This window comes from Saimiri boliviensis, chromosome 8, assembly GCF_048565385.1.
Source record: "Saimiri boliviensis isolate mSaiBol1 chromosome 8, mSaiBol1.pri, whole genome shotgun sequence".
NCBI lineage: Eukaryota > Metazoa > Chordata > Mammalia > Primates > Cebidae > Saimiri > Saimiri boliviensis.
In genome coordinates this window covers 86,529,492-86,554,077 of record NC_133456.1, presented here as the reverse complement: position 1 = coordinate 86,554,077, position 24,586 = coordinate 86,529,492, and the positions used below count along the sequence as shown (strand labels likewise).

General features: G+C 45.2%; 1 protein-coding gene across 14 annotated transcripts in view; it reads left to right on the top strand.

Moving 5' to 3' along the window:
* The first annotated feature begins 9,983 nt into the window (after positions 1 to 9,983).
* MTMR14 (myotubularin related protein 14) overlaps positions 9,984 to 24,586 on the top strand; it is a 52,680-nt gene continuing 38,077 nt past the window's right edge. For 13 of the 14 annotated variants that reach the window (XR_012518887.1, XM_074404827.1, XM_074404826.1 and 10 more), the window contains exons 1-3: positions 9,984 to 10,265; positions 13,803 to 13,951; positions 22,432 to 22,540. Coding sequence is in view for 7 of the 14 variants with exons in the window: in XM_074404827.1 (XP_074260928.1) it covers positions 10,107 to 10,265; positions 13,803 to 13,951; positions 22,432 to 22,540 (417 nt within the window). In the remaining 7 variants the exon portion in view is untranslated. Of the gene's footprint in view, positions 10,266 to 13,802; positions 13,952 to 15,115; positions 17,042 to 22,431; positions 22,541 to 24,586 lie in introns of those variants that run through there. The other variant, XM_010337832.3, reaches the window with a different exon arrangement.

The following is a 24,586-nucleotide window of genomic DNA, read 5'->3' as shown; positions in this document are numbered from 1 at the left end:
CTTTAAACTTATTAGGAAAACAATATCTATTATCCAGCTTAAACAACCATCGATATTTTGCTACAGTTGTTTAATCTATCACTCCCTATGCCTCTCCCCAACTTTTTTCTTTTTGCCTAGAGTATTTTGAAATAAATCACAGATAGTATGTCTTTTCACTCCACCCCACAAAACCTAAGTCTGCATCTTCAAAATAAGAACATTTAATAAACAACTTTTATTTAGCAGTCTAGCAAAATTAAATTCCTTAATGTCATTCCTAAAACATAATACATATTCTAATGTCCCTGAGATAGTAGAAAGTATATTTCTATAGTTAGTTTGTTCATATCAGGATTTAAATAGGTCTTATTATATTAGGTTATTCTACCAGTGAAGTGTATTTTAATTCCCTTTCGATTTGAAATACAGCCTCCTCCTTTTTTTTTTTTTTTTTTTTTTTTTTTTTCTTTTTCTGAGACACAGTCTCACTGTCATCCAGGCTGGAGTGCAGTGGCACAATCTCAGCTCACTACAGCCAACACCTCCCGAGTTCAAGCAATTCTCCTGTCTCAGCCTTCTGAGTAGCTGGGATTACAGGTGCATGCCACCATGCCCAGCTAATTTTTGGATTATTAGTAGAGACAGAGTTTTGCCATGTTGGCCAGGCTGGTCTCAAACTCCTGATCTCAAGTGATCCTCCCGCCTCACCCTCCCAAAGTATGGGATTACAGGCATGAGCCACTGCACCCAGCACTGGCTCCTCCCTTTTTATCCTGTCACTGGTTTGTTGAAGAAATGAGGTTGGTTGTCTGGTAAAATGTCCTACTGTCTGGATTTGGCTGGCAGTTTCTTCATGGTGTCATTTAACTTGTTCCTCTATCCCCATATTTCTGTGGTGTGAAAGAAATATGTGAAGTCTTAATTAAATTGAGATATAATTTTTTTTTTGAGATGGAATCTTGCTCTGCTGCCCAGTCTGGAGTGCACTGGCGTGGTCTTGGCTCACTGCAACCTCTGCCTCCTGGGTTCAAGTGATTCTCCTGCCTCAGTCTCCCAAGTAGCTGGGACTACAGGTGCCCACTACCACACCCGGCTAATTTTTGTATTTTTAGTAAAGATGGAGTTTCACCACATTGGCCAGGCTGGTCTAGAACTCCTGACTTTGTGATCCACCCACCTCAGCCTCCCAAAGTGCTGGGATTACAGGCATGAGCCACCATACCTGGCCCTGAGATTTAATTTTTAAAAGACTATTTCATAAGTGGTACTATGACTTGTAATGCATGGTGTCAGGAGGTATACAGTATCTGATGTCTATTTCTTTGCATTCTGAACTTTCTGACAGTGAATGATAGTTGCCTGCACGACACCCATTCTCCTACAATATCTATTTTTCAGGAATAGAACCACAAGTTTATTTTGGGAAGCAAAATGCCTGAAAAAGGTGTACATTCTTAGCCTCACTTGCAGAGAGAGAGGATCAATTCTATATGAGTAGAAGGCATTGGGTAGACTTACAGGAAAACCCTTTCTGTCCTCCCTCCTTCTTCCTGCTTCTTGCATGGAATGTAGATGTGATCTGGAAGCTTCCAAAGCTGTCTTGGCCCATATGACAACTTTAGAGAAAGAAGCCAAGGGCTAAGGATGGTGGAACCATAAGATAGAAGGAGCTTGTGTCTCTGTGGATCAGAGAGTCACCATGCTGATCTTGGACTGCATTTTTCCAGACTTTTTATGGGAGAGAAAATACAAACTTCTATCTGGTTTAATGACCGTTTTTTTCATTTCTGTCTCTGTTACAGCAGCAAACACAATTCCAAATTAATATGCGCTTTATAAAGAGAACATATTGATTAGCCGGGTGCGATGCACACCTGTAATCCCAGGACTTTGGGAGGCTGAGGTGGGCGGATCACCTGAGGTCAGGAGTTTGAGACCAGCCTGACCAATATGGTGAAACACCGTCTTAAAAAAAAGAACATATTGATTGATTCAGAGTGCTCTCTCTCTCTCTCTCTCTCTCTCTCTCTCTCTCTCTCTCTGGCTCTCTCTCTGGCTCTCCAAAACACATAGGCAGAGAGATAAAGGTTTGGATGCAGGTAGTTTATTCTGAGAAGTGAAACCAGGAAATAGTGCAGGAGGGAGTTGGAAGAGACAAATGGAGAAGAAGGAAAAGTCAAAAAGCCAACCCAGTGAAGTGCTGAGATGATTACCACTGTGGACAACTAGACTTTAGCCTGCTAAACCCTGGAAACCCTGAGGAACTATGGGCAATTTGTCCTCAACTTGTCTTCCCAAGACACAGGAAGAGAAAATACTGTTTTCACCAACTCTCATCCTCCATTGGTCAGCAGTTGGCCAGGATGTTCACTTCTGGGCACTTGTAGGTGTGTGCATGTGCCATATTGCCTGACCAACTCCTGCAGGTGTCCTCAGAAGCAGTGACAGAAAAGCCCCATGGCTCAGAGCAAAAGAAACTGGAGCAAGATGCTGGCAGGCTACATCAGCGAGCAGCTTGTTGCCAACAGAGCAAAAAGGGTAAACTGAGGGATGTGAGACAGGGCATAAGGTGTCTGACCTCGAGCCTAACAAAGAGAAGGGAGCCCCTAATTCAGATACAGTAAGACATCGGAGATGGAAGGATCATGTCAGAGAGGAAATTCTCAGGGAAGAAAGAGGGGGTTGAATTAAGGAAGATTCCCAGGGTTCTACTTTGAGAACAGGTGGCTGATGACTCTCTTTATTGAGGCAAGAAAGGTAGAAAGAGAAGCCACTTGGAAAGCTACAGAGGGATCAAGCACTCAGATTTAGTTCTGTTCGATTTGAGATGTCTGCATGTGGCCTTGCCTAGGGGCTAGTCTTGGTATCAAAGGTTGGGGCTGGTCACAAAGGTCTGGAAACAATAGAGTGCTGCTGTGAGTTAAAGGAATTTCTCAGAGAAAAGGGGATAGATCCTAGAGCGGAGGAGCAGGGTAGGGGAGCTTGGAGATGTTCTCCTTGATACTGCTAGAACCTGGATGACTCTCCAGCTCCATAACTGGCAACAGAGCTGGATACCACTGGGAAGAGAAGCAGATTTTTTTTTTTTTTTGAGACAGAATCTCACTCTGTCACCCAGGCTGGAGTGCAGTGGCACAATCTAAGCTCACTGCAACTTCTGCCCTCCTGGGTTCAAAAGATTCTCCTGACTCAGCCTCCTGAGTAGCTGGGATTACAGGCATGTGCCACCATGCTAGGCTAATATTGGCATTTTTAGTAGAGACAGGATTTTGCCATGTTGGCCAGGCTAGTCTTGAACTCCTGACCTCAGGTGACCCGCCCACCTCCACCTTCCAAAGTGCAAGGATTACAGAACTGAGCCATTGTACCCCACTGAGAGATGACTACTTCTATCTAAACACTGTCTTTACCTTCATTCCAGAAGTTTTGGCTTGTCACATTTTATTTTCATAGTTCTATTTAAATTTTTTTTTTTTTTTTTTTTTGAGACGGAGTTTCGCTCTTGTTACCCAGGCTGGAGTGCAATGGCGCGATCTCGGCTCACCGCAACCTCCGCCTCCTGGGTTCAGGAAATTCTCCTGCCTCAGCCTCCGGAGTAGCTGGGATGACAGGCACGCGCCACCATGCCCAGCTAATTTTTTGCACCTTTAGTAGAGACGGGGTTTCACCATGTTGACCAGGATAGTCTCGATCTCTTGACCTCGTGATCCACCCGCCTCGGCCTCCCAAAGTGCTGGGATTACAGGCTTGAGCCACCGCGCCCGGCGCTAATTTTTTTTTTTTTAATAAGAGGCAGGGTCTCACTATGTTGCCCAGGCTGGAGTGCAGTGGCTATTCACAGGTGCAATCCCACTACTGATCAGCACAGCAGTTTTAACCTGCTCTGTTTCCGACCTGGGCCGGTTCACCCCTCCTTAGGCAACCTGGTGGTCCCCCGCTCCCGGGAGGTCACCATATTAATGCCAAACTTAGTGCAGACACCCCATCAGTATAGCACACTACAGCCCAGAACTTCTGAACTCAAGGGATTCTTCAGCCTCAGCCTCCAGAGTAGCTGGGACTACAGGCACGTGCCACCACGCCGGCTATTTTCATAGTTGTAAATAATTTCTTTTTTTTTTTTTTTTTTTTTTTTTTTTTTGAGACGGAGTTTCGCTCTTGTTACCCAGGCTGGAGTGCAATGGCGCGATCTCGGCTCACGGCAACCTCCGCCTCCTGGGTTCAGGCAATTCTCCTGCCTCAGCCTCCCGAGTAGCTGGGATTACAGGCACGCACCACCATGCCCAGCTAATTTTTTTGTATTTTTAGTAGAGACGGGGTTTCACCATGTTGACCAGGATGGTCTCGATCTCTTGACCTCGTGATCCACCCGCCTCGGCCTCCCAAAGTGCTGGGATTACAAGCTTGAGCCACCGCGCCCGGCCGTAAATAATTTCTTATAACCATTGTGATGCCTTCTTTGACTCAGGGGTTATTTATTTAATTTCCCAGCATTTAGGGATTTTTCAATGATTATTCTATTAATGCTGTACTCTAATTGCTGATTTCTAGTTTAATTCTGCTCTGAATAATACCAATTCTATACGATCCATTCTAGAAAATTGAGCAATCAGATACCAAAATTAAGAGAACAATATAAAGCCAGGCATGGTGGCTTATGCCTATAATCCCAGCCCTTTGGGAGGCCAAGGCAAATGTTTGAGACAAGCCTGGCCAACATGGCTAAAGCCCGCCTCTACTAAATTAGCTGGGTTCAGTGGCCCATGCCTATAATCCCAGCTACTTGGTAGGCCGAAGCATGAGAAACTCTTGAACCTGGGAGGCAGGGGTTGCAGTGAACCAAGATGGTGTCACTGCACTCCAGCCTGGGCGACACAAAGGGACTCTGTTGAAAGAAAAGGAAAGAAGGAAGAGAGGGAGGGAGGGAAGGAAGGCGAGAGAGAGGGAATATAAAACAATATCATTTACAACAGTTTCAAAAAAATGAATTATTTATGTATAGTTCTAACAAAATATATATAGGCTCTGTGTACTGAAAATTACAAAAAATTGATAAAGAAATCAAAGTGAGTCAGGCATAGTGGCTCACGTCCGTAATCCCAGCACTTTGGGAGGCCAAGGTGGACGGATCACCTGAGCTCAGGAGTTTAAGACCAGCCTGGCCAACATGGTGAAACCCCATCTCTACTAAAAATATAAAAATTAGCCAGGCATGGTGGTGGGCACTTGTAATCTTAGATGCTCAGGAGGCTAAGGCAGGAGAATTGCTTGAACCCAGGAGACAGAGATTGCAGTGAGCTGACCCAGTGCCATTGCACCACTCCAGCCTGGGCAACAGAGTGAGACTCTGTCTAAAAAAAAAAAAAAAAAAAAAAAAAAAAAAAGCAGCAGCAGCAAGATGAAGTTGGAGTTGGTTAAGTCAGATCTCTTTCACTGTCGGTTATAATTTTGTAATGGCAATTTCAAAAGAACTCATGTCCAGAATATTCAAACATCTTATACAAAATAAAAAATACAGACAACCCACCAGAAAAATGGGCAAAAGATATTAATGATCACTACCCAAGAGTATATTCAAATGAGCAATAAATACGTGAAAAGGTGATCAACTTCATTAATCAGGGAAATGCAAATTGAAACCAAAATTAGCTATGCTGAAAGAACACAGAGTACACAGGGTATGATTCCATTTATAGGAAGGCTAGTGACAGAAAGCAAATCAGTTGTTGCCTGGGGCTGGGGGTAGAGGTGGAGTGGACTGAGGTGGGACTCAAGGGAACTCTCTGGGGGTAATATACATGTTCAGTATCTTGATTACGAGATTTTACAATTTGGTGATATTGTAATTTGGCAGCACCCATCACAATATACAATTAAAGAGGATGAATTTTATTCTATGTATTCATACCTCAACAAAGTTGATTTTTTAAAAGCACAACAGGGCTGGGCATCAGTGGCTCATGCCTGTAATCCCAGCACTTCGGGAGGCTGAGGCGGTTCACTTGAGCCCAGGAGTTCAAGATCGGATTGGACAACATAGCAAGACCTTGTCTCTACAGATAATTTAAAAATTAGTTGGGTGCAGTGGCACGTGTCTGTGGTTCCAGCTACTCAGAGGCTCTGGTGGGAGAATCACTTGGACCCAGATGTGAAAGCTGCAGTGAGCCGAGATCAAGCCACTGCACTCCATCCTCAGGGACAGAGCAAGCCCCTGTCTCAGCAACAACAAAAGCACAATAAAATACCACTACATTCTTCCAAAGTGTAAACTAGTATGAGGAAAAAACAAAAAAGATACCAGTACATTCTCACCAGAAAAACTAAAATAAAAATTACCAAACATTGAAAAGGACACAGAGCAACTAGAACTCTGCTAAGTTGCAGGAGGCAATGTAAATGGCACAACCGCCTAGGAAAACTCTTAGAAAGTTACACTTTCATCCTTGTCAAAAGATAAAAATGCAACTTAAATATCTTAATTGGCTTTATTTTTTATTTTATTTTATTGTTTTTGAGTCGGAGTATCGCTCTGTCGCCTGGGCTGGAGTGCAGTAGCGCAATCTTGGCTCACTGCAACCTCCACCTCCTGAGTTCAAGCGATTCTCTCGCCTCAGCCTCCTGAGTAGCTGGAATTGCAGGCAGGTGCCACCAAGCCCAGCTAATGTTTGTATTTTTAGTAGAGACAAGGTTTCACCATGTTGGCCACGCTGGTCTCAAACTCCTGACCTCAGGTAATCCCCACTCACCACCCTTGGCCTCCCAAAGTGCTGGGATTACAGGCGCGGGACACCATTTCTAGCCAATTTTTTATTCTAGAACTAGGCAGGATCTCATTCTAAAATACCATATTTTGAAGGAGGCTGGTTTTATAGACAGAAAAGGGCTGAAGAAAGCACAAATAAAGAACACAAAGTGGATTGGTCATTTCAAAGTTACTTCCTTCTAGGGCAAGAACAAGGAAACAGAATGATAGAAAAATAATGGATTGGGAGGCCAAGGTGGGTGGATCACCTGAGGTCAGGAGTTTGAGACCAGCCTGGTCAATATGGTGAAAAACATCTCCTCTAAAAATACAGAAAAATTACCAGGGCATGGCAGTGGGTACTTATAATCCCAGCTACTCTGGAGGTTGAGGCAGGAGAATTGCATGAACCCGGGAGGCGGAGATTACAGTGAGCCTAGATTGCACCACTGCACTTCAGCCTGGGAGACAGAGCAGGACTCCATCTCAAAAAAATAAATAAATAAAACTAAAAGAAAAAAAAAGAGCGGATTGGTTAACGTCAGGTTACTTTCGTTGTAAGGATTAAAGGCAGAGGAGGCCTGGCGTGGTGGCTCACGCCTGTAATCCAACCACTTTGTAGGCCAAGGTGGGAGGATCACCTGAGGTCGGGAGTTCAAGACCAGCCTGACCAACATGGTGAAACCCCGTCTTAAAAAAGAAAAGAAAAAAAAAAGGCAGAGGAAACTTCATTTGCTTATTGAGATATCACTGTTATCACTCCAGATTTCTCTGAAGGTCACATAATTTAGTTTCAGCTTGGTCAGATGTGACTTTAGTAGGAATTACTCCATTCTGGTTCTTAGTCTGGTTAGTTAGGATCTAGTGCAGGAGCTTTGTCCAAAATCATGGCCTTCTATAACTTTCTTTTTCTTTTCTTTTCTTTTTTTTTTTTTTTTTTTGAGACAGAGTCTCGAGAATCTCGCTCTGTCACCCAGGCTGGAGTATAGTTTCATGATCACAGTTTACTGCAGCCTCGACCTCCCAGGCTCAAGTGATCCTCTTCCACCTCAGCCTCCCAAGTAGCCTCTCAATGTGCTCCACCACACCCCACTGATTTTCTTGTAGAGACAGGGTCTCGTCCTGTTGCCCAGCCTGGTCTCAAACTCCTGGGCTCAGATTGACTTGGCCTTCCAAAGTGCTGGGATTACAGGAATGAGCTGCCATGCGCAGCCTCTTATTTTTCTTTAACACCATATAATCCATCAATTTCATTCCTTGGTGCTTAAGATAAATGTGTATATAGATTTGTCTGTCAAAAAATATCTACCAGCCAGGAGCAGTGGCTCAGACCTGTAATCTCAGCATTTTGGGAGGCAGAGGCAGAAGGATCGCTTGAGCCCAGGAGTTTGAGACCAGCCTAGGCAACATGGTGAGACTTGGACTCTACAAAAAAAAAAAAAAAAAATACAAAAAGTAGCTGAGTGTAGTGTTGCATGCCTATAGTCACAGCTACTGGGAAGGCTGAGGCAGGAGGATTGCTTGAGGCCAGGAGCTGGAGGCTGCAGTGAGCCATGATCATGCCACTATACTCCAGCTTAGGCAACAACAACAACAACAAAAATCAAATTAAAAATGAATCGGCTGAGCACAGTGGCTCATGCCTGTAATCCCAGCACTTTGGGAGGCTGAGGTGGGCAGATCACGAGGTCAAGAGATCAAGACCATCCTGGCCAACATGGTGAAAGCCCAACTCTACTAAAAATACAAAAATTAGCTGGGTGTGGTTGCACGCACCTGTAGTCTCAGCTACTCGGGAGGCTGAGGCAGAAGAATCACTTGAACCCGGGAGGCGGAGGTTGCAATGAGCGAAGATCGCCCCACTGCACTCAGCCCTGACAACAGAGCAAGACTCTGTCTCAAAAAAAAAAAAAAAAAAAGAAAAGAATCTACAGTATTAAAACTCTAGAAGCCAGGTTAGTGATTACCCGTGAGGGGGGGCAGGGTGGTGAGCAGTTGTTGGTGAATGGGTAGATAGTGACTGAAAGTGGGCAGGAGGGGGCTTCCGGTGTGCTGGTGTACATATCATACTTTTATTAAAAGTTTACCAAAAGCCAATTACATTTGTGAGACAATCTGAGAAAATGGAACCCAGACTGGGTATTAGACCACATTAAGGAATATTGTTAATTTTCTTAGGTATGTTAATGGCCTTGTGGTTATGCTTTTTTTTTTTTTTTAAGTACTAATCTGTTGGCAATAAATGCTTCAGCATTCACAGATGAGATAAAGTGATGTCTGGGATTTGCTTTAAAATAATTCCCTGGATGGGAAGGGATTGCTTAAACAGGATAGATAAGCAGATGGTGATTATTGTTGCAAACCAGTTAATGGGTACATGAGGATTCATTATACTATTGTCATCACTTTCTCGAATGTCTGTAATATTCTATTATTATTAATAATAATAACACGAGGCTTTTCATCTCAGAATTTCAAGGCAGTCACTTCACCTCCCTGACTCCCAGTCTCTGTCTCAATAAAATAGGGCTGATGATATAATGCACTGTAGTCACAGGGATGTTGTGAGGAGCGGGGGGAGAAAAGTGCTTTATGAAATGTTGTTTTAATATTGGTTACCATTGCCATTATGGTTTCTAGTACTGATTTGTGGCCTCTAAGTGTTCCCTCCTCCTCTCCCTGTAATTTTTTTTTTTTTTTTAAACACAGTCTCACTCTGTCGCCCAGGCAGGAGTGCAGTGGTTCAATTTCGGCTCACTGCAACCTCCACCTCGTGGGTTTAAGCGATTCTGCTGCCTCAGCCTCCCAAGTAGCTGGGATTACCCGCGGGTGTCACCGCGCCCGGCCAATTTTTGTATTTTTAGTAGATCAACATGGTTTCACCATGTTGGCCAGGTAGGTCTCGAACTCTTGGCCTCAAGTGATCCGCGCGCCTCGGCTTCCCAAAGTGCTGGAGTTACAGGTGTGAGCCACTAGGCCCAGCCTCCGTATAATTGTTGATTCCACTTTTACTCTGGTTCTTTCCAATGGTTCCTTCCTGCTAGCACCGCCCCCCCCCCGGCAGCCCAATGGTTGAGCCCGGCTTCCCCAGGGGAAACCCCTTGGGGAGGAACACGCGGTATCTTCGAGTGGCCTCGGCCCCCTCCCTGGAGGCCACTTGGATCGCGCCGCGCTGGGGGCGGGCCGGTAATCGTAGGCGGGGCGCAAGCCGCGAGCTCCGATTGGTCACGTCCGGAGTAAACATCCGTCGGGACGGGGCGGGGCCGGAAGTGGAAGTAGAAGGCGGTGGCTGAGCGGGTTCTCGAGGTCCCAGTGTCGGTGTTAGTACCACCAGGTGCCATGGGCCGGCCTGGGGCACACTGAGGGGACGCGGGGCTGGGCCATGGCGGGCGCTCGGGCCGCCGCCGCCGCCTCCTCGGCGGGGTCCTCGGCTTCTTCGGGCAACCCGCCGCCGCAGGAGCCGGGGCTCGGGGAGCTGCTGGAGGAGTTCTCCCGGACTCAGTACCGGGCCAAGGAATGCAGCGGGACCGGTGGCTCTAAGGTGAGACTGGAGGCGCGATGAGCTGGTGAAGGTCCCTAACTTGGGGAGTTACAGAGAAAAGGCTGAGGCCAGGGGTCAGAGAAAGGTAGGAGTAGGATCTCGCCGCTGAGGAACAGGGGAAAGAGGGGAGCTCTCCAGCGTTTGGACCTGGAGTATAAGACTCGGACTTGACAACCGTAGAAGGAGGAACTGGGATGAAAATGAACCCAGCAAAGAGATCCTTTTTGTTTGAGAAGGGGGTCTGGAGATCAGAGGTCAAGCTGAGGGGCCAGGTTCAAATATCAGGTAGGAGGAGCTAAGGAAGGCCTATTCCCTGCTTCAGATGCCTTAGGATGAGTTGTGTCAGGGTAAAAACCTTCAAATCTAAGAAAAATAGACGATTCCTCCAGGTCAGAATGGAGCCAGGAGGTGAACCCAGTGTGTTACCCCCTTATAAGGTCTCAGCATGACTTAGGCCCATTTCTTTCCTTCCCCTATGGAGCAGGAAGATAACCCACACTCCCTCTCAGTTCCTTTATCGAAAGCAGGTTTCAGTTCCTCTTTTTCCTCCCTTTGGAATTTCCACTCAATCATCTTATCGCCAGACCTGGAGGGCTTCCTGTCACCTCAGGCCATCCGCACCCTAACCACTGACTGGCAGTGCACTGGGAATCTTGCTGACCCTGCCGTCTCATTCCCCCACGTGGTTTTGGCAGCTATAGCTCTAAGTTTTCCAGTGGAATTCTGTACCATCCCGCACCACAGAATTTTGGTTTGGCCCCAGAGGTTACCCTGAGTTGTGATTCTGTAGTTGGCCATCGGGTAGTCTCTGAAGTAACCCAGGGAAGAGTTCAGTAAGGATTGGGCTTCCTCACTCTCCAAATGGCCAAGTAACTTTTCCTAGTGTAGTCTTGGGAGCCACCTGTTTCAGAATTATCTGGGATACTTTTTTTTTTTTTTTTGAGACGGAGTTTCGCTCTCGTTACCCAGGCTGGAGTGCAATGGCGCGATCTCGGCTCACCGCAACCTCTGCCTCCTGGGCTCAGGCAATTCTCCTGCCTCAGCCTCCTAAGTAGCTGGGATTACAGGCACCTGCCACCATGCCCAGCTAGTGTTTTGTATTTTTAGTAGAGACAGGGTTTCACTATGTTGACCAAGATGGTCTCGATCTCTCGACCTCGTGATCCACCCGCCTCGGCCTCCCAAAGTGCTGGGATTACAGGCTTGAGCCACCGAGCCCGGCCTATCTGGGATACTTTTAAAATTTATGCTTGTGGGGTACTTTGTGAAACCAGAGATTCCTTAAATCCACCCAGTCCTACCAAGTCAGACTCACGACTGTAATCCCAGAACTTTGGGAGGCGTCAAAGTGGGTGGATCACCCAATCCTACCAAGTCAGAATTTCTGGGGGTGGGATCTTGGAATTTGCTTTTTTTTTTTTTTTTTTTTCCTGGAGAGGGAGTCTCACTTCGTCGCCTATGCTGGAGTGCAGTGGTGCAATCTCGGTTTACTGCAACCTCCACCTCCCTGGTTCAAGCAATTCTCCCTGCCTCTCAGCCTCCCAAGTAATTGGTATTACAGGAGCCCACCACCACGTCTGGCTAATTATTGTATTTTTCAGTAGAGATGGAGTTTCACCATGTTGGCCAGGCTGGTCTTAAACTCCTGAGCTCAGGTGATTCACCTGCTTGGCCTCCCAAAGTGTTGGGATTACAGGTGTGAAGCACCGCATCTGCCCGCTCCCCCCGACTTTTTTTTTTTTTTTTTTTTTTGAGACAAGGTCTCACTCTGTTGCCCAGCCTGGAATGCAGTGGTACAATCGTGGCTCACTGCAGCCTTGAACTCTTGGGCTTAAGCGATCCTCCCACTTAAGCTTCCCAAGTACCTGGGACCACAGGCACACACACTATACCTGGCTAAGTTTTTAATTTTCGTAGAGACAGGGTCTCAGGTATGAGACCTGGCTGGTCTCAAACTCCTAGGCTTAAGCAATTCTCCTGCCTCGGCCTCCCAAAGTGCTGGGATTACAGGCATGAGCTATCACGCCTGGCCAAGGAGGGTCTTTTCTGGACCCCTCTTCCAACTTACATGACCCTGAAGATAGGGGTTGTCATAAGTTACCTGATATCCACTGCAGCTGGCCTTAATATCTCTCCAGGCTTCCCAGCCTCCTGCAAACATATATATATATGTATATTTATTCAGGCAGAATAGGGAGTTAGATCTGTTAGATCTGTAACTGAACAATCAATTGAGATAACTCACTATTTTTGGACTAACATCTTGCAAACTACTTTTTTTTTTTTTTTTTTGAGACGGAGTCTTGTTCTGTCACCCAGGTTGGTGTGCAGTGCTGTGATCGTGGCTCACTACAACTTCCACCTCCTGGCTTCAAGCAATCCTCCTGCCTTAGCCTCCCTAGTAGCTGGGACTACAGCACATACCACCATGCCTGGCTAATTTTTATATTTTTAGTGGAGATAGGGTTTCACCATGTTGGCCAAGCTGGTCTCCTGACCTCAAGTGATCTGCCCACCTCCATGCCTCCCAAAGTTCTGAGATTACAGTCATGAGTCACTGCCCCCTGCCCTCTTGCAAACTTCTTCATGTTACAGTTCTTATGCCTTTTTTTACTAGTGCGTTTTTCTCTGAACTTTGAACAAAACAAGCAATTTTAGGAGGAGCTGTTTCTTCTGTTTCACAAGTGAGTCATGTATATGGAGACTTTGAAGCTTTTACTGATTACGTGGACTAGAGCTTGTGGGTACTAGTCTATGGCTAAAGAAATGGGAAAAGGGCCAGTACCGTGGCTCACACCTGTAATCCTAGCACTTTGAGAGGCCATGGCAGGTAGATTGTTTCAGCCCAGGAGTTCGAGACCAGCCTGGAAACATAGATTTCATCTGTACTAAAAAAATTTTGTTAAAAAAAAGAATGGGGAAGAGGCCAGGCACTGTGGCTCACACCTGGGAGGCTGAGGCGGGTAGAACACCTGAGGTCAGGAGTTTAAGACCTGCCTGGCCAACATGGTAAAAACCCCCATCTCTACTAAAAATATAAAAATTAGCTAGATATGCTTACTTGACCCCAGGAGACTGAGGTTACAGTGAGCTGAGATCCTGCCACTGCTCTCCAGCCTGGGCGACAGAGCGAGACTCTGTCTCAAAAAAAAAAGAAAAAAAAAAAAAAAAATGGGGAAGCTGACCAAGGATGGTAGTGGATTAGTGCCAGTTTCAGTAACCTGCAGCAAGAGTTATGTTTTATGGGTTGTAGGCCTCTTTGAATCTAATGAAAGCTGTAATCCTCTCCTGGGAATGCTCAACGCCTACAATTTCAGATTCATTGTTAGGGAGTTAAGGATCCTTCCTGGAGCATACAATATATGGGTTAATGAATTACATATAGGGCCTGTGGCCTAGCATCACATCTTCCCAGCATGGAGTAATCATTACTGAGGTACATGTCTTTCCAAGTGACCTCCCAGGTCATGGACCTCCTAATTCTCACCCTCAGAACCCCAGAATTGTCTTTGTGTTCTGGTCTCCTTCTCCGTGCAGGTTGAGCGCATTGAAAAGAGATGTCTGGAGCTGTTTGGCCGAGACTACTGTTTCAGCGTGATTCCAAACATAAATGGGGATATCTGCGGCCACTATCCCCGGCACATCGTGTTCCTGGAATACGAGAGTTCTGAGAAGGAGAAAGACACGTGAGCATCATGTGACCGTAGTGTGCATGTCTGGGGAGGCCCTGGCAGCTAATCCCTGTGGCCAGGAAGTCTGCAGCTGGGCAGGGCATACTCACTTCCTCAGGTGTTAAGCCTTATTGGCATTTTTATTTACTTCAAGGTTGGACAAGTCAGACTGGCAAGGTGGCATGGCATAGAATGAGGGGTTGGGAGTAACCACCCTTGACTTCTCTTTCACTTCCACCCTAGAGCTCATTGTCCTAAGACAGCTAACTTCATATTTGACTTCTCTGAACATCAGTGTCCTTTTTTTAGAGAGAGTGGGTGGGAGGTACACTGTGTCAAGACAGGCTTACCAGCGTTTACTATGTGTAGCACTTAAGAGCCTAAGGTCTAGAGTCAGACTGTCTAGAGTCAAGTTCATATCCCGGATTCCCCTGTTGCTGACTGTGTAATGGATGCTGGGCAAGTTATCAATCTACTTTGTCCTTAGTTTTCTTATTGGTAATTCTCTACCTCATGTTAATTAGTCCTTTTAAGGACTAATTAAACTTTTAGAAAAGTGGTAGTGCAGTCCAGATGATAAATAGGGCTGATAAAAGCCTGATGTATATGTTTTAAGAATTAGAAATAAAAGCTACCATTTGTGGTGAGCAACCTGAGTACCTTATGTGGGATAACAGTTTATACCAGAACAGAAAGCTTGGTGCAGGATGTGGCCTCTGGGTAGTTGGTGAATGGTATAGTTGATACTGATAAGTAAGCACAGCATGAGGCTCTAGGAAGTGCTGTATGTTGATTTCAGAGTTTGCTCCCCTAATCTCCCTACTTCCTGCTGATTTTAAGGGAATTTCAGGAGCCATTGTCAGCACTCTCTGTGAAATCTTAGCCCCATGGGTGAAATGTTGTGAGTACTACCACAGTAGTCGTGCTGAATAGTGCAGGAGGCCCTTGCTACTCAATGCAAAACTATCAGTGCACTCGATAACTTGTTAGAAACGCAGAAGCCCAGCACTTTGGGAGGCCGAGGCGGGTGGATCACGAGGTCGAGAGATCGAGACCATCCCGGTCAACATAGTGAAACCCCGTCTCTACTAAAAATACAAAAAATTAGCTGGGCATGGTGGCACGTGCCTGTAATCCCAGCTACTCAGGAGGCTGAGGCAGGAGAATTGCCTGAACCCAGGAGGCGGAGGTTGCGGTGAGCCGAGATCGCGCCATTGCACTCCAGCCTGGGTAACAAGAGCGAAACGCTGTCTCAAAAAAAAAAAAAAAAAAAAAAAAGAAACGCAGAAGCTCAGGCTCCAGAGCCACTGAGCCAGAATCACAACAGAACAAGATGTCCAGGTGATTCAAATGCAATACCAGGTTTGAGAAGCGCTGCTATAGGCCAGCTGAGGACAATGGTTAATTCTGCCTGGTGTTTGTGTGCCTGGGAATAACTGGAATTAGAAGGATGAACGGGAGTTTCCCTGAAATGTCCTTGGGAATCAGCTCATATAGGGTCTTAATCATCACGCCAAAGAGTGTGAACTTGTGGATTGTGTGTGGGTATCAGTGGTTTTACTGTGCTAGGAACTCCTGAGTACTTACTAAGATTGCAAATTCTTGGCCTTGCATGGTGGCTTATATCTGTAATGCCAGCCTCCTTTGGGTGGATCACCTGAGGTTTGGAGTTCAAGACTAGCCCAGCCAACATGATGAAACCCTCTGTACTAAAAATAGAAAAATCAGCCAGACATGGTGGCGGGCACTTGTAATATCAGCTACTCGGGTGGCCGAGGCAGGAGAATCACTTGAACCCAGGAGGTGGAGGTTGTAGTGAGCCAAGATAATGCCAATTCTCTCCAGCCTGGGCAACAGAGCAAGAGCAAGACTCCATCTGAAAAAAAAAAAAAAATTACAGATTCTAGAGCCTCTCCTGGGTCTTCTGAATCAGAATTTCCAGAATCTACATTTTATGGGAGCTCCCTTGATATCTTAAATACACTATAGCTTGAGAACAGTTGCTGTAGGTAATGGGGAGCCAGCGAAGGTTTACAGCAGAGGAACAACCCAGTAGGAGGAGTTTAAGCACTAAGCCTTCGTTTCCTCATCTGTAAAGTGGGGAAGTTTGTACAAGTGCCCGTTTCAGCCAGGTGTGGTTGCTCATGCCTATAATCCCAGCACTTTGAGAGGCCGAGGCGGGTGGATCACGAGGTCAGGTGATTGAGACCATCCTGGCCGACATGGTGAAACCCCATCTCTACTAAAAATACAAAAATTAGCTGGATGTGGTGGCACATGCTTGTAATCTCAGTTACTCAGGAGGCTGAGGCAGGAGAATTGCTTGAATCCAGGAGGCAGGGATTGCAGTGTGCCAAGATCATGCCACTGCACTCCAGTGTGGTGACACAGTGAGACCTTGTCTCAAAAAAAAAAAAAAAGAGTGCCCATTTCACAATGTTGTAATAGGGTTCTCTAAGAAAAGAGTGTTAAGGACTCTTGTATATAGATGACAGAAATTGTATCCATGCTCAGTTGTGTAACCTAAGAACTCGGGATCTCCAAGCCTAAAGAAAGGCTTTATTATGGCCTCATTATTTATGGTTCTTAGCTCTTCCCTAATTCCTCCTTCCAGAGTTAGGTAAACTTAGTTTTGTTCTGTTCTGTTCTGTTCTTTCTGATGTCATCTTGGCTCACTGTAACCTTTGCCTCCTGGGTTCAAGCGATTCTCCTGCCTCAGCCTCCCAAGAAGCTGGGATTACAGGCACATGCCACCACACCTGGGTGATTTTTGTATTTTAGTACACATGGGGTTTTGCCATAATGGCCAGGCTAGTCTCAAACTCCTGGGCTCAAACAATCTGCCTGCCTTGGTCTCCCACAGTGCTGGGAATACAGCCATGAGCCACCACACCCCACCAGGTAAACTTAGTTTCTGTAAACCTTTAAGCTAAAGTTTCTGAACAAGTGGAGTTTTTTTGTTTTTTGATTTTTGTTTTTGTTTGTTTTTGCCTTGCCCTTTTCCTCCTTCCTCTTCTTCCTACCCTTTCCAGTGCTGGCTGGCTGGTGGTTTTACCTCTGTGCCCTGATGATGGTATTCTGATATTAAGCTCAGCTATAATCAAGGTGGGTTTTTTGTTTTTTATTAAGACAGGTTCGGGAGTGCAGTGGCACAGTCATGGCTTGCTGCAGCCTTGATTTCCCAGGCTCAAGGGATTCTCCCACTTCAGGCTCACAAGTAGCTGGGAATACAGGCATATACCACCACTCCCAGCTGATTTTTTCTTTAATTTTTAGTAGAGACAAGACCTCACTACCTTGCCCAGGAGGGTCTCAAACTCCTGAGCTCAACGGATTTCCTTACCTCAGCCTCTCAAAGTGTTGGGATTAGAGGTGTGAGCCACCGCACCCAGCAAAGTGGTTCTTTTCTATGTTGATTTTGTGAGTGAATCAACTGGGGATCTTGCCTGAAGTGGGGCCTGAGATTTGGCATATTCTAACAACCTCTCAGGTAATACCAAATGTTACTCTGTGGTAACATAATAGTACATTGAGGAACCTAGTCGTGGTTGCCTTGTGGAAGCTTTTTATGGAAGGAAACAAGTTTAGTGTTGATCCCTTAAGGAGAAGGAAACTAATATTTATTGAGCACCTGCTGTTTGGCAGCTGTTAAGGATTTACACACTAGCTTACTTAAGCCCTACAACTACCCAGCGAAGAAGACAGTATCACCACTCTTTTATAGATGAAATTGAAGCCCAGAGAAGTAACTTGCCTTTGCCCAATATCACAGGGATAGTAAGTAGAGTGGGGTTAAAAGCTAGATTTCCTGATTCTACTCTATCCACCTGTCTGCCTTTTCTTTCACCACCACGGCTCTCCCACCTTGTCTAGCGGAACCTTTGAGTCAGGCCAAGGCCACTATGGAACATCATTAACCTTAGAGGAGTTTGTCTTTATTTTTCACTCCTTGCAAGGCCTTGAAGTGTTACTGAAGTGATAATTGAGTGAGTGATGCCTACTTGTTGAAAGCGAGAACTTTGGGTATGTTTGGGTGGGAAGAAATATAATTTTTTGCTTTTCTACTGTCTGGCTTTGCTGTTACTCATATACTGAATAGACTGAGCTAAACAGGGTAGAATTGGATTTAAGCAATGTTTTGGTCCTGTTAAGGAGCCTCTCCAATTTGGTTCATAATCTGGGAATAGAAGCCTGGACAGGGATCTCTGAATAGCCAAGACATGTTTGTCAACAGTGTTCATTCAGCTGCAGCTGTGTCGTAGATCCCAGGGATCGAGTTGGAAGCCAGACAGATGAAGTCCCTACCATTAGGTCTAGTGGGAAACAGAGTCCAATAAAGAAGCAATAACAGTCTAATAAGAGATGGACTGAGGGGAAGTACAGGTGAGGCACTGTGGAATAGTGAGTAAAACCATGGGCCCAGCGGCTACCCACCAGGGTTTAGAATCTCAGCTACCCTGTTTATCTGTTCTATGACTTTGGGCTAGAGATTCCATCTCATTAAACTGCTTCATCTGTAAAATAGGGTTAGTGAGGCCTGAGTGAGATCATGTAGGTGTAAGCTCTGCTTTGTGCCTCTTACCTATTAAATAATAGCAGCAGTGATATTTGTCTCAGGAAGTTTTGGTGCATATCATAGGAACAACCAACCTAGTTTGGTTGTTTTGGTAAGCACTAAACCAGGTTGATTGGGAAGGCTTCCTGTTGGAAATATGTGACATGTGACAACAGCATTTTCTTCTGTATTTGAAAATAGTTTGGCTGGGCATGGTAGCTCATGCCTATAATCCTAGCTACTTGGGAGGCCGAGATGGGCATTTCACTTGAGCCCAGGAGTTTGAGACTATCCCGGTGAGACCTTGTTGCACCAAAAAATACAAAGCATTAAACAGGCGTGCTAACATGTGCCTGTAGTCCCAGCTGCCTGGGATGCTGAGGTGGGAGGATCACCTGAGCCCAGGAAGTCAAGGCTGCAGTGAACCATGATCATGCCACTGCACTACAGCCTGGGCAACAGAGGAAGACCTTGTCAGGAAAAAACAAAAACAAAATCTTACTACCTGGTAACGTCTTGCCAGAGATTTCAGTGCATACATTACAAATGTAAATACAGAAGCCTACATTTATTCCTTCAAATGTGAGTACTATGTGCCAGACACAGCTCTTTGTTTAGCACTGTAATAAAAGAATCCGAAGGACAGGAGGTAATAAAAATAAAAACAGGAACTAGTGAGAGAACAGAAACTGAATTGATTCTTGATATAGGGGAACCAGTAAAGGAACCACTGGCTGGTGTAACAAGAAAGGGTGGGTCATTACATTAAAAGACCTCCCTAGAGGAAAATGCTGATGTGTTCTCCACCAGGGATTTTTGTTTATTTGTTTTTAACAGAAGTTTGACATGAGAAATCCACCTTGGTTTTGAGGAGAGAACTCTACCTGGGAAAATCAGATGTAGGCACTTAGGGTTCAGAGGGCTGGTGTGAGCTAAGTGAGAGTCCACTGCAGCAGATGGTGCTGACCAGATCAGCAACATTGGCTGTGGGCTAAGTCAGTGGGAGGAAGGCCACTGTGGCAGTTCTAAAGGTGCTCAGTTTTATGTTCTCATGGAGTCTAATTAGGCAATTAATTGGTACTGTCGTGCCTTTTGATTTCATAGAGAAACTGAGTGAAGGGAAGGCAGCACACTCTGGTTCTCCATGAGCTTGTGTGCTTAGGGCTGCCTGGTGGGTTGTTGTCACCCTATGGGCACTTTGCAAAGGCACCCCTAGCCTTTTCAAGTTTGCCATTCTTCATTCAACAGAGAAAAAAATTAATTACAAAAATTATACCTTACAGGAAAAGACACCATGGGAAATTCAATCTTGTTTTTATATCCCTTTGTTCTCTTTCCAAGATCATCAAACTGTTGATTCTAGTTCGTATTTGAAGTCTTCTTTTTCAGACCCCCTTTTGATGGTAGTTATATTGTCAAGCCACAATCACCTATATATAGTTATATCTATATCTATATCTACATCTATATATTTTTTTGAGATGGAGTCTTGCTCTGTCGCTCAGTCTGGAGTGCAGTGGCACGATCTCGGCTCACTGTGACCTCTGCCTCCCGGGTTCAAGCAATTCTCCTGCCTCAACCTCCCAAGTAGCTGGGATTACAGGCACCTGCCACCACGCCTGGCTAATTTTTTTGTATTTTTAGTAGAGACAAGGTTTCACCATGTTAGCCAGGCTGGTTTTGAACTCCTGACCTCAAGTCATTTGCCCGCCTTGGCCTCCCAAAGTGCTAGGATTACAGGTGTGAGCCACCCACACCCGGCCTATGGATATATTTTAACTAAGCATTCAGCAGTGTTTTAAAGACTTTGTGTTTTTATTAACCCCCAACAGCATCCAGATGCATTTAAAGAGGTATCACAGGTATGTGGGAGTCACTGATTTATTCCTTCTGAAAATATTTGAGTGGATGTGTACAAGAGGAGCTGTGTAATAACTTGCAGATCCCTAGAAGGATTAGGATGTGGAAGAAATTAAATTCCCTCTAGGAGTTGATCTGAAAGGTCAACCCTTTTAAAGAAGGAACATGAGCGTCTTTCCATCTTTCTACTTGGTTACTCTGTGTAGCTGGGAAAGCTTCCTGGTCTAACTTTCCTCCCTCTTGTTTCTCTTGCTACCAGAAGCTCTGACTGGCTGATGTGAGCCTTGCCAAAGGTTGGTTGGTGAGTTTATGAGAGTAGACCCTTATTTTAGGGAAGTGCGATTTGATATGGGTGTGACTTGTTGGAGCTCACTTCTAAACCTGACTCTTTCATGTTCTAGAAGCTCGCTTACCAAGCCCCAGTGAGTTAACTACTGCACGTCCCTGTGTCACACAGGGCTTTTCTTTTGCATCTTTTGCTCTGCACTGTTGTTGGCTGTATGGACTGTGAAAGCAGAGGCTTTGAGCCATGTGGACCAATAAATGTCATTTTATTCTGCCCTCTGAAACAGCGGTCCCCAACCTTTTTGGCACCAGGGACTGGTTTCATGGAAAACAATTTTTCCACAGCAGGGTGGGGGAAATGGTTTCAGATGAAACTGTTCCATCTCAGATCATGAGGCATTAGATTCTCTGCAACCTAAATCCCTCACATGTGCAGTTCACAATAGGGTTCAAGCTCCTATGAGAATATAATGCCACTGCTGATGATCTGGCAGGAGGTGGTAATGCTCACTTGCCCGCTGCTCACCTCCTGCTGTGCAGCCTGGTTCCTAACGGGGCACACACTTGTACTGGTCTGGAGCCCAGGGGTTGGGGACTGCTTGCTCTAAAAGACCATAAAAATCTGTATTCAGAGTTATGCAAAAAATAAATAGATAAATAATCACAAAAATGGTCCTGTGATTTCCAGGGAGAGTCCCTGGGGCATACCAGGGCTTATCCTGGGAATTAAAAACTGGATACCCTAGGTCGAGTGTGGTGGCTCACGCCAATAATCCTAGCACTTTGGGAGGCCAAGACAGGTGGATCACCTGAGGTTGGGAGTTCAAGACCAGCCTGACCAACATGGAGAAACCCTGTCTCTACTAAAAATACAAAATTAGCTGGGCGTGGTGGCGCACACCTGTAATCCCAGCCACTCGAGAGGCTGAGGCAGGAGAATTGCCTGAACCCAGGAGGTGGAGGTTGCAGTGAGCTGAGATCACACCATTGCACTCAGCCTGGGCAACAAGAGTGAAACTGTCTCAAAAAAAAAAAAAAAAAAATTGGACACCCTAGATATAATATCCAGTTTTCTGTGTATATTTCTGAATTTTTTTGTATGTCTTCAATTTAACTCACTTTTTTGTAATCTTAAAAGTTTCAGAAATCAGGGCGATTCAAGTTTTAATACCTATAATTAGTACTTTTTTCCTGAAAAACTTATTATATCTCATGCCTGTAATCCCAGCACTTTGGGAGGCCGAGGTGGGTGGATTGCCTGAGGTCAGGAGTTTGAGACCAGCCTGGTCAACATGGTGAAACTCTGTCTCTATTAAAAATACAAAATTAGCCAGGCATGGTGGCTGCTAATTTTTGTATTAGCCAGCTAATACAAAAAGTAGCCAGCTACTTGGGAGGCTGAGGCAGGAGAATGGCTTGAACCTGGGAGGCAGAGGTTGCCGTGAGCCAAGATTGTGCCATTGTACTCCAGTCTGGGCAATAAGAGTGAAACTCCCATCTCAAAAAAAAAAAAAAAATATATATATATATATATATATATATATATATATTTAGATAGATAGATACATATGTATATATACATATGTATCTATATATATATATAGATATGTATATATACATATGTATCTATATAGATAGATATAGATATAGATGATGCAAAATTTAGGAATGACATTTAATTTCAAGCAAGTATTATATTCACAGATCTAGTATGGGGGTCTGTGTGAATAAACAGATGTACACAAAGTACCCACTTCGAAGTCCGCTTGACCTGCCTCTCTTTCCTGTGTGTTAGGTTTGAGAGTACTGTGCAGGTGAGCAAGTTGCAAGACCTCATCCACCGCAGCAAGATGGCCCGGTGCAGAGGACGGTTTGTCTGCCCAGTAATCCTGTTCAAGGGCAAGGTAAGGCCATACCATAGTTTCATACTCCAAGATTGTCTTCTGGGGTAACTGGCTTAATGCAAAGTATAGGGTCTTTTTTGCCCCTCAACGTTTAGTAGCCAAGCCTTGGGTGGTTACTGGGTGCTTCGTGTTGTTGGAAGCAATCCAGGGAAACAGACCAATTCTGACTGAGGGATGGTTCTAGGTAGGGAAGGGATGGTCACAACAGCATACCCCACCCCGTCTGGTTCTAGAACCAGACTGCCTAGGTTCAGATCTTGACTCTTACTTCCTGCCTATGCAAAGCCTCCTTTTCTCTCCTATAAAATGGGAATAATAATCACCTACTCAAAGGTTTATGGAGTAGATTAAATCAAGTGAGTTAACATATTGTTTGTTAATTCTTTTAATTATATAATACACCAAGTATTTATTGTATATTATGTGCCAGGCACTGCTTCAGTCCTTAAAATACATCAGCATGTAAAGCAGACAAAAATTTTTATTCTCATGGAGATTATATTCTAAGGACTTTTGTTAATCTGACTCACCAATATGGTTTCATTTTTACCTATCTTTTGGTGTAAGGGATGTGCCCATTTCATTGAAGATGAAACAAAGGCTCAGAGTGAATAAGTAGCATCCCTAAGTAGAGGGTACACGTCAGGGCAGAGGATGGAGGGGATTGAATGAAGAAGGCTGAACACTGAGAAGGAAGGTGGCTTTGTGTTTGCTAGGTGAGCCATTGTGATGTTAGAGTGGGGAAATCCCGAATGTAAATAGCAATTGGAGAAAATTGGTCAAGGAAGAGTGGACGAATAAAGAAGCCTCAGAAGGGAAGGGAAACAGGAATTCAGTCTATTCATTTCTTTTCTTTCTTTTTCTTTTTTTTTTTTTTTTTGAGATGGAATCTTGCTCTGTTGCCAGGCTGGAGTACAGTGGTGCGATCTTGGCTCACTGAAACCTCCTCCTCCCGGGTTCAAGTGATTCTCCTGCCTCAGCCTCCTGAGAAGCTGGGACTACAGGTGTGTGCCACCATGCCCGGCTCGTTTTTTATATTTTAGTAGAGATGTGGTTTTACCACATTGGCAGGATGGTCTCAATCTCCTGACCACAGGCCTCCCAAAGTGCTGGGATTATAGGCGTGAGCCATCGCGCCCGGCCCCAGTCTGTTGATTTTGTTAGCTAGTGTCTGAGTGCCTCAGTGGTCCAGGGCAGGGCAGTGGGGAGAGACTGTTGTCTCAGTCCCTGGTGTGCCTTTTTTGTTAAGTAGGAAAAGAGCAATTGGGAAAGGGAGGTAGGAGGGGAGACTTTCCCAAAGACTTTCTTGGGCAGATCAGTTTTAGGGAAACGTATGTATGGAAGTTAGGTCCTAGAAACTGATCTTAAAGGTGTTGTCGCTTTGGAAAAGGTTTCATGTTCCCGGCAGTTATTGCAGCTTTTTTTTTTTTTTGAGATGGAGTCTCCCTCTGTCACCCAGGCTGGAATGTAGTGGCACAAGCTCGGCTTACTGCCACCTCTGCCTCCCGAGTTCAAGCTATTCTCCTGCCTCAGCCTCCTCAGTAGCTGGGACTACAGGAGTGCACCACCACACCCAGCTAATTTTTGTATTTTTAGTAGAGACAGCATTTCGCTGTGTTGGCCAGGCTGGTCTCAAACTGCTGACAGGTTATCCACCCTTCTCAGCCTTCCAAAGTGCTGGCAGTACAGGCGTGAGCCACTGTGCCGACCTGCAGCTTCATTTTAAAGAGTACCACTCTGTGCAGCACAGTGCTTGTCATTAGTTGCACAGGAGATACTCCAACCAGTCTTTTCATAGAACAGCAGTTTAAGGATATGCTTGTGAAAGGCATTCCCTGTCAAGACTTAGAAATACTGCATACTACATTCATGAAGTACATTGATAAATGTTTGTTGATATAGTTAAGGCTCTGAGAAGTCCTGTAGCAGAGAGGCCTGTGTAGTTTTGTCAAGTCAGACCTGTGACTCACAGTAGACACTTAGGAACTAGTATGATGGTGGCAGCATTATTACTAACACTACTTTAGGGCCACCAACCTCTGCCAG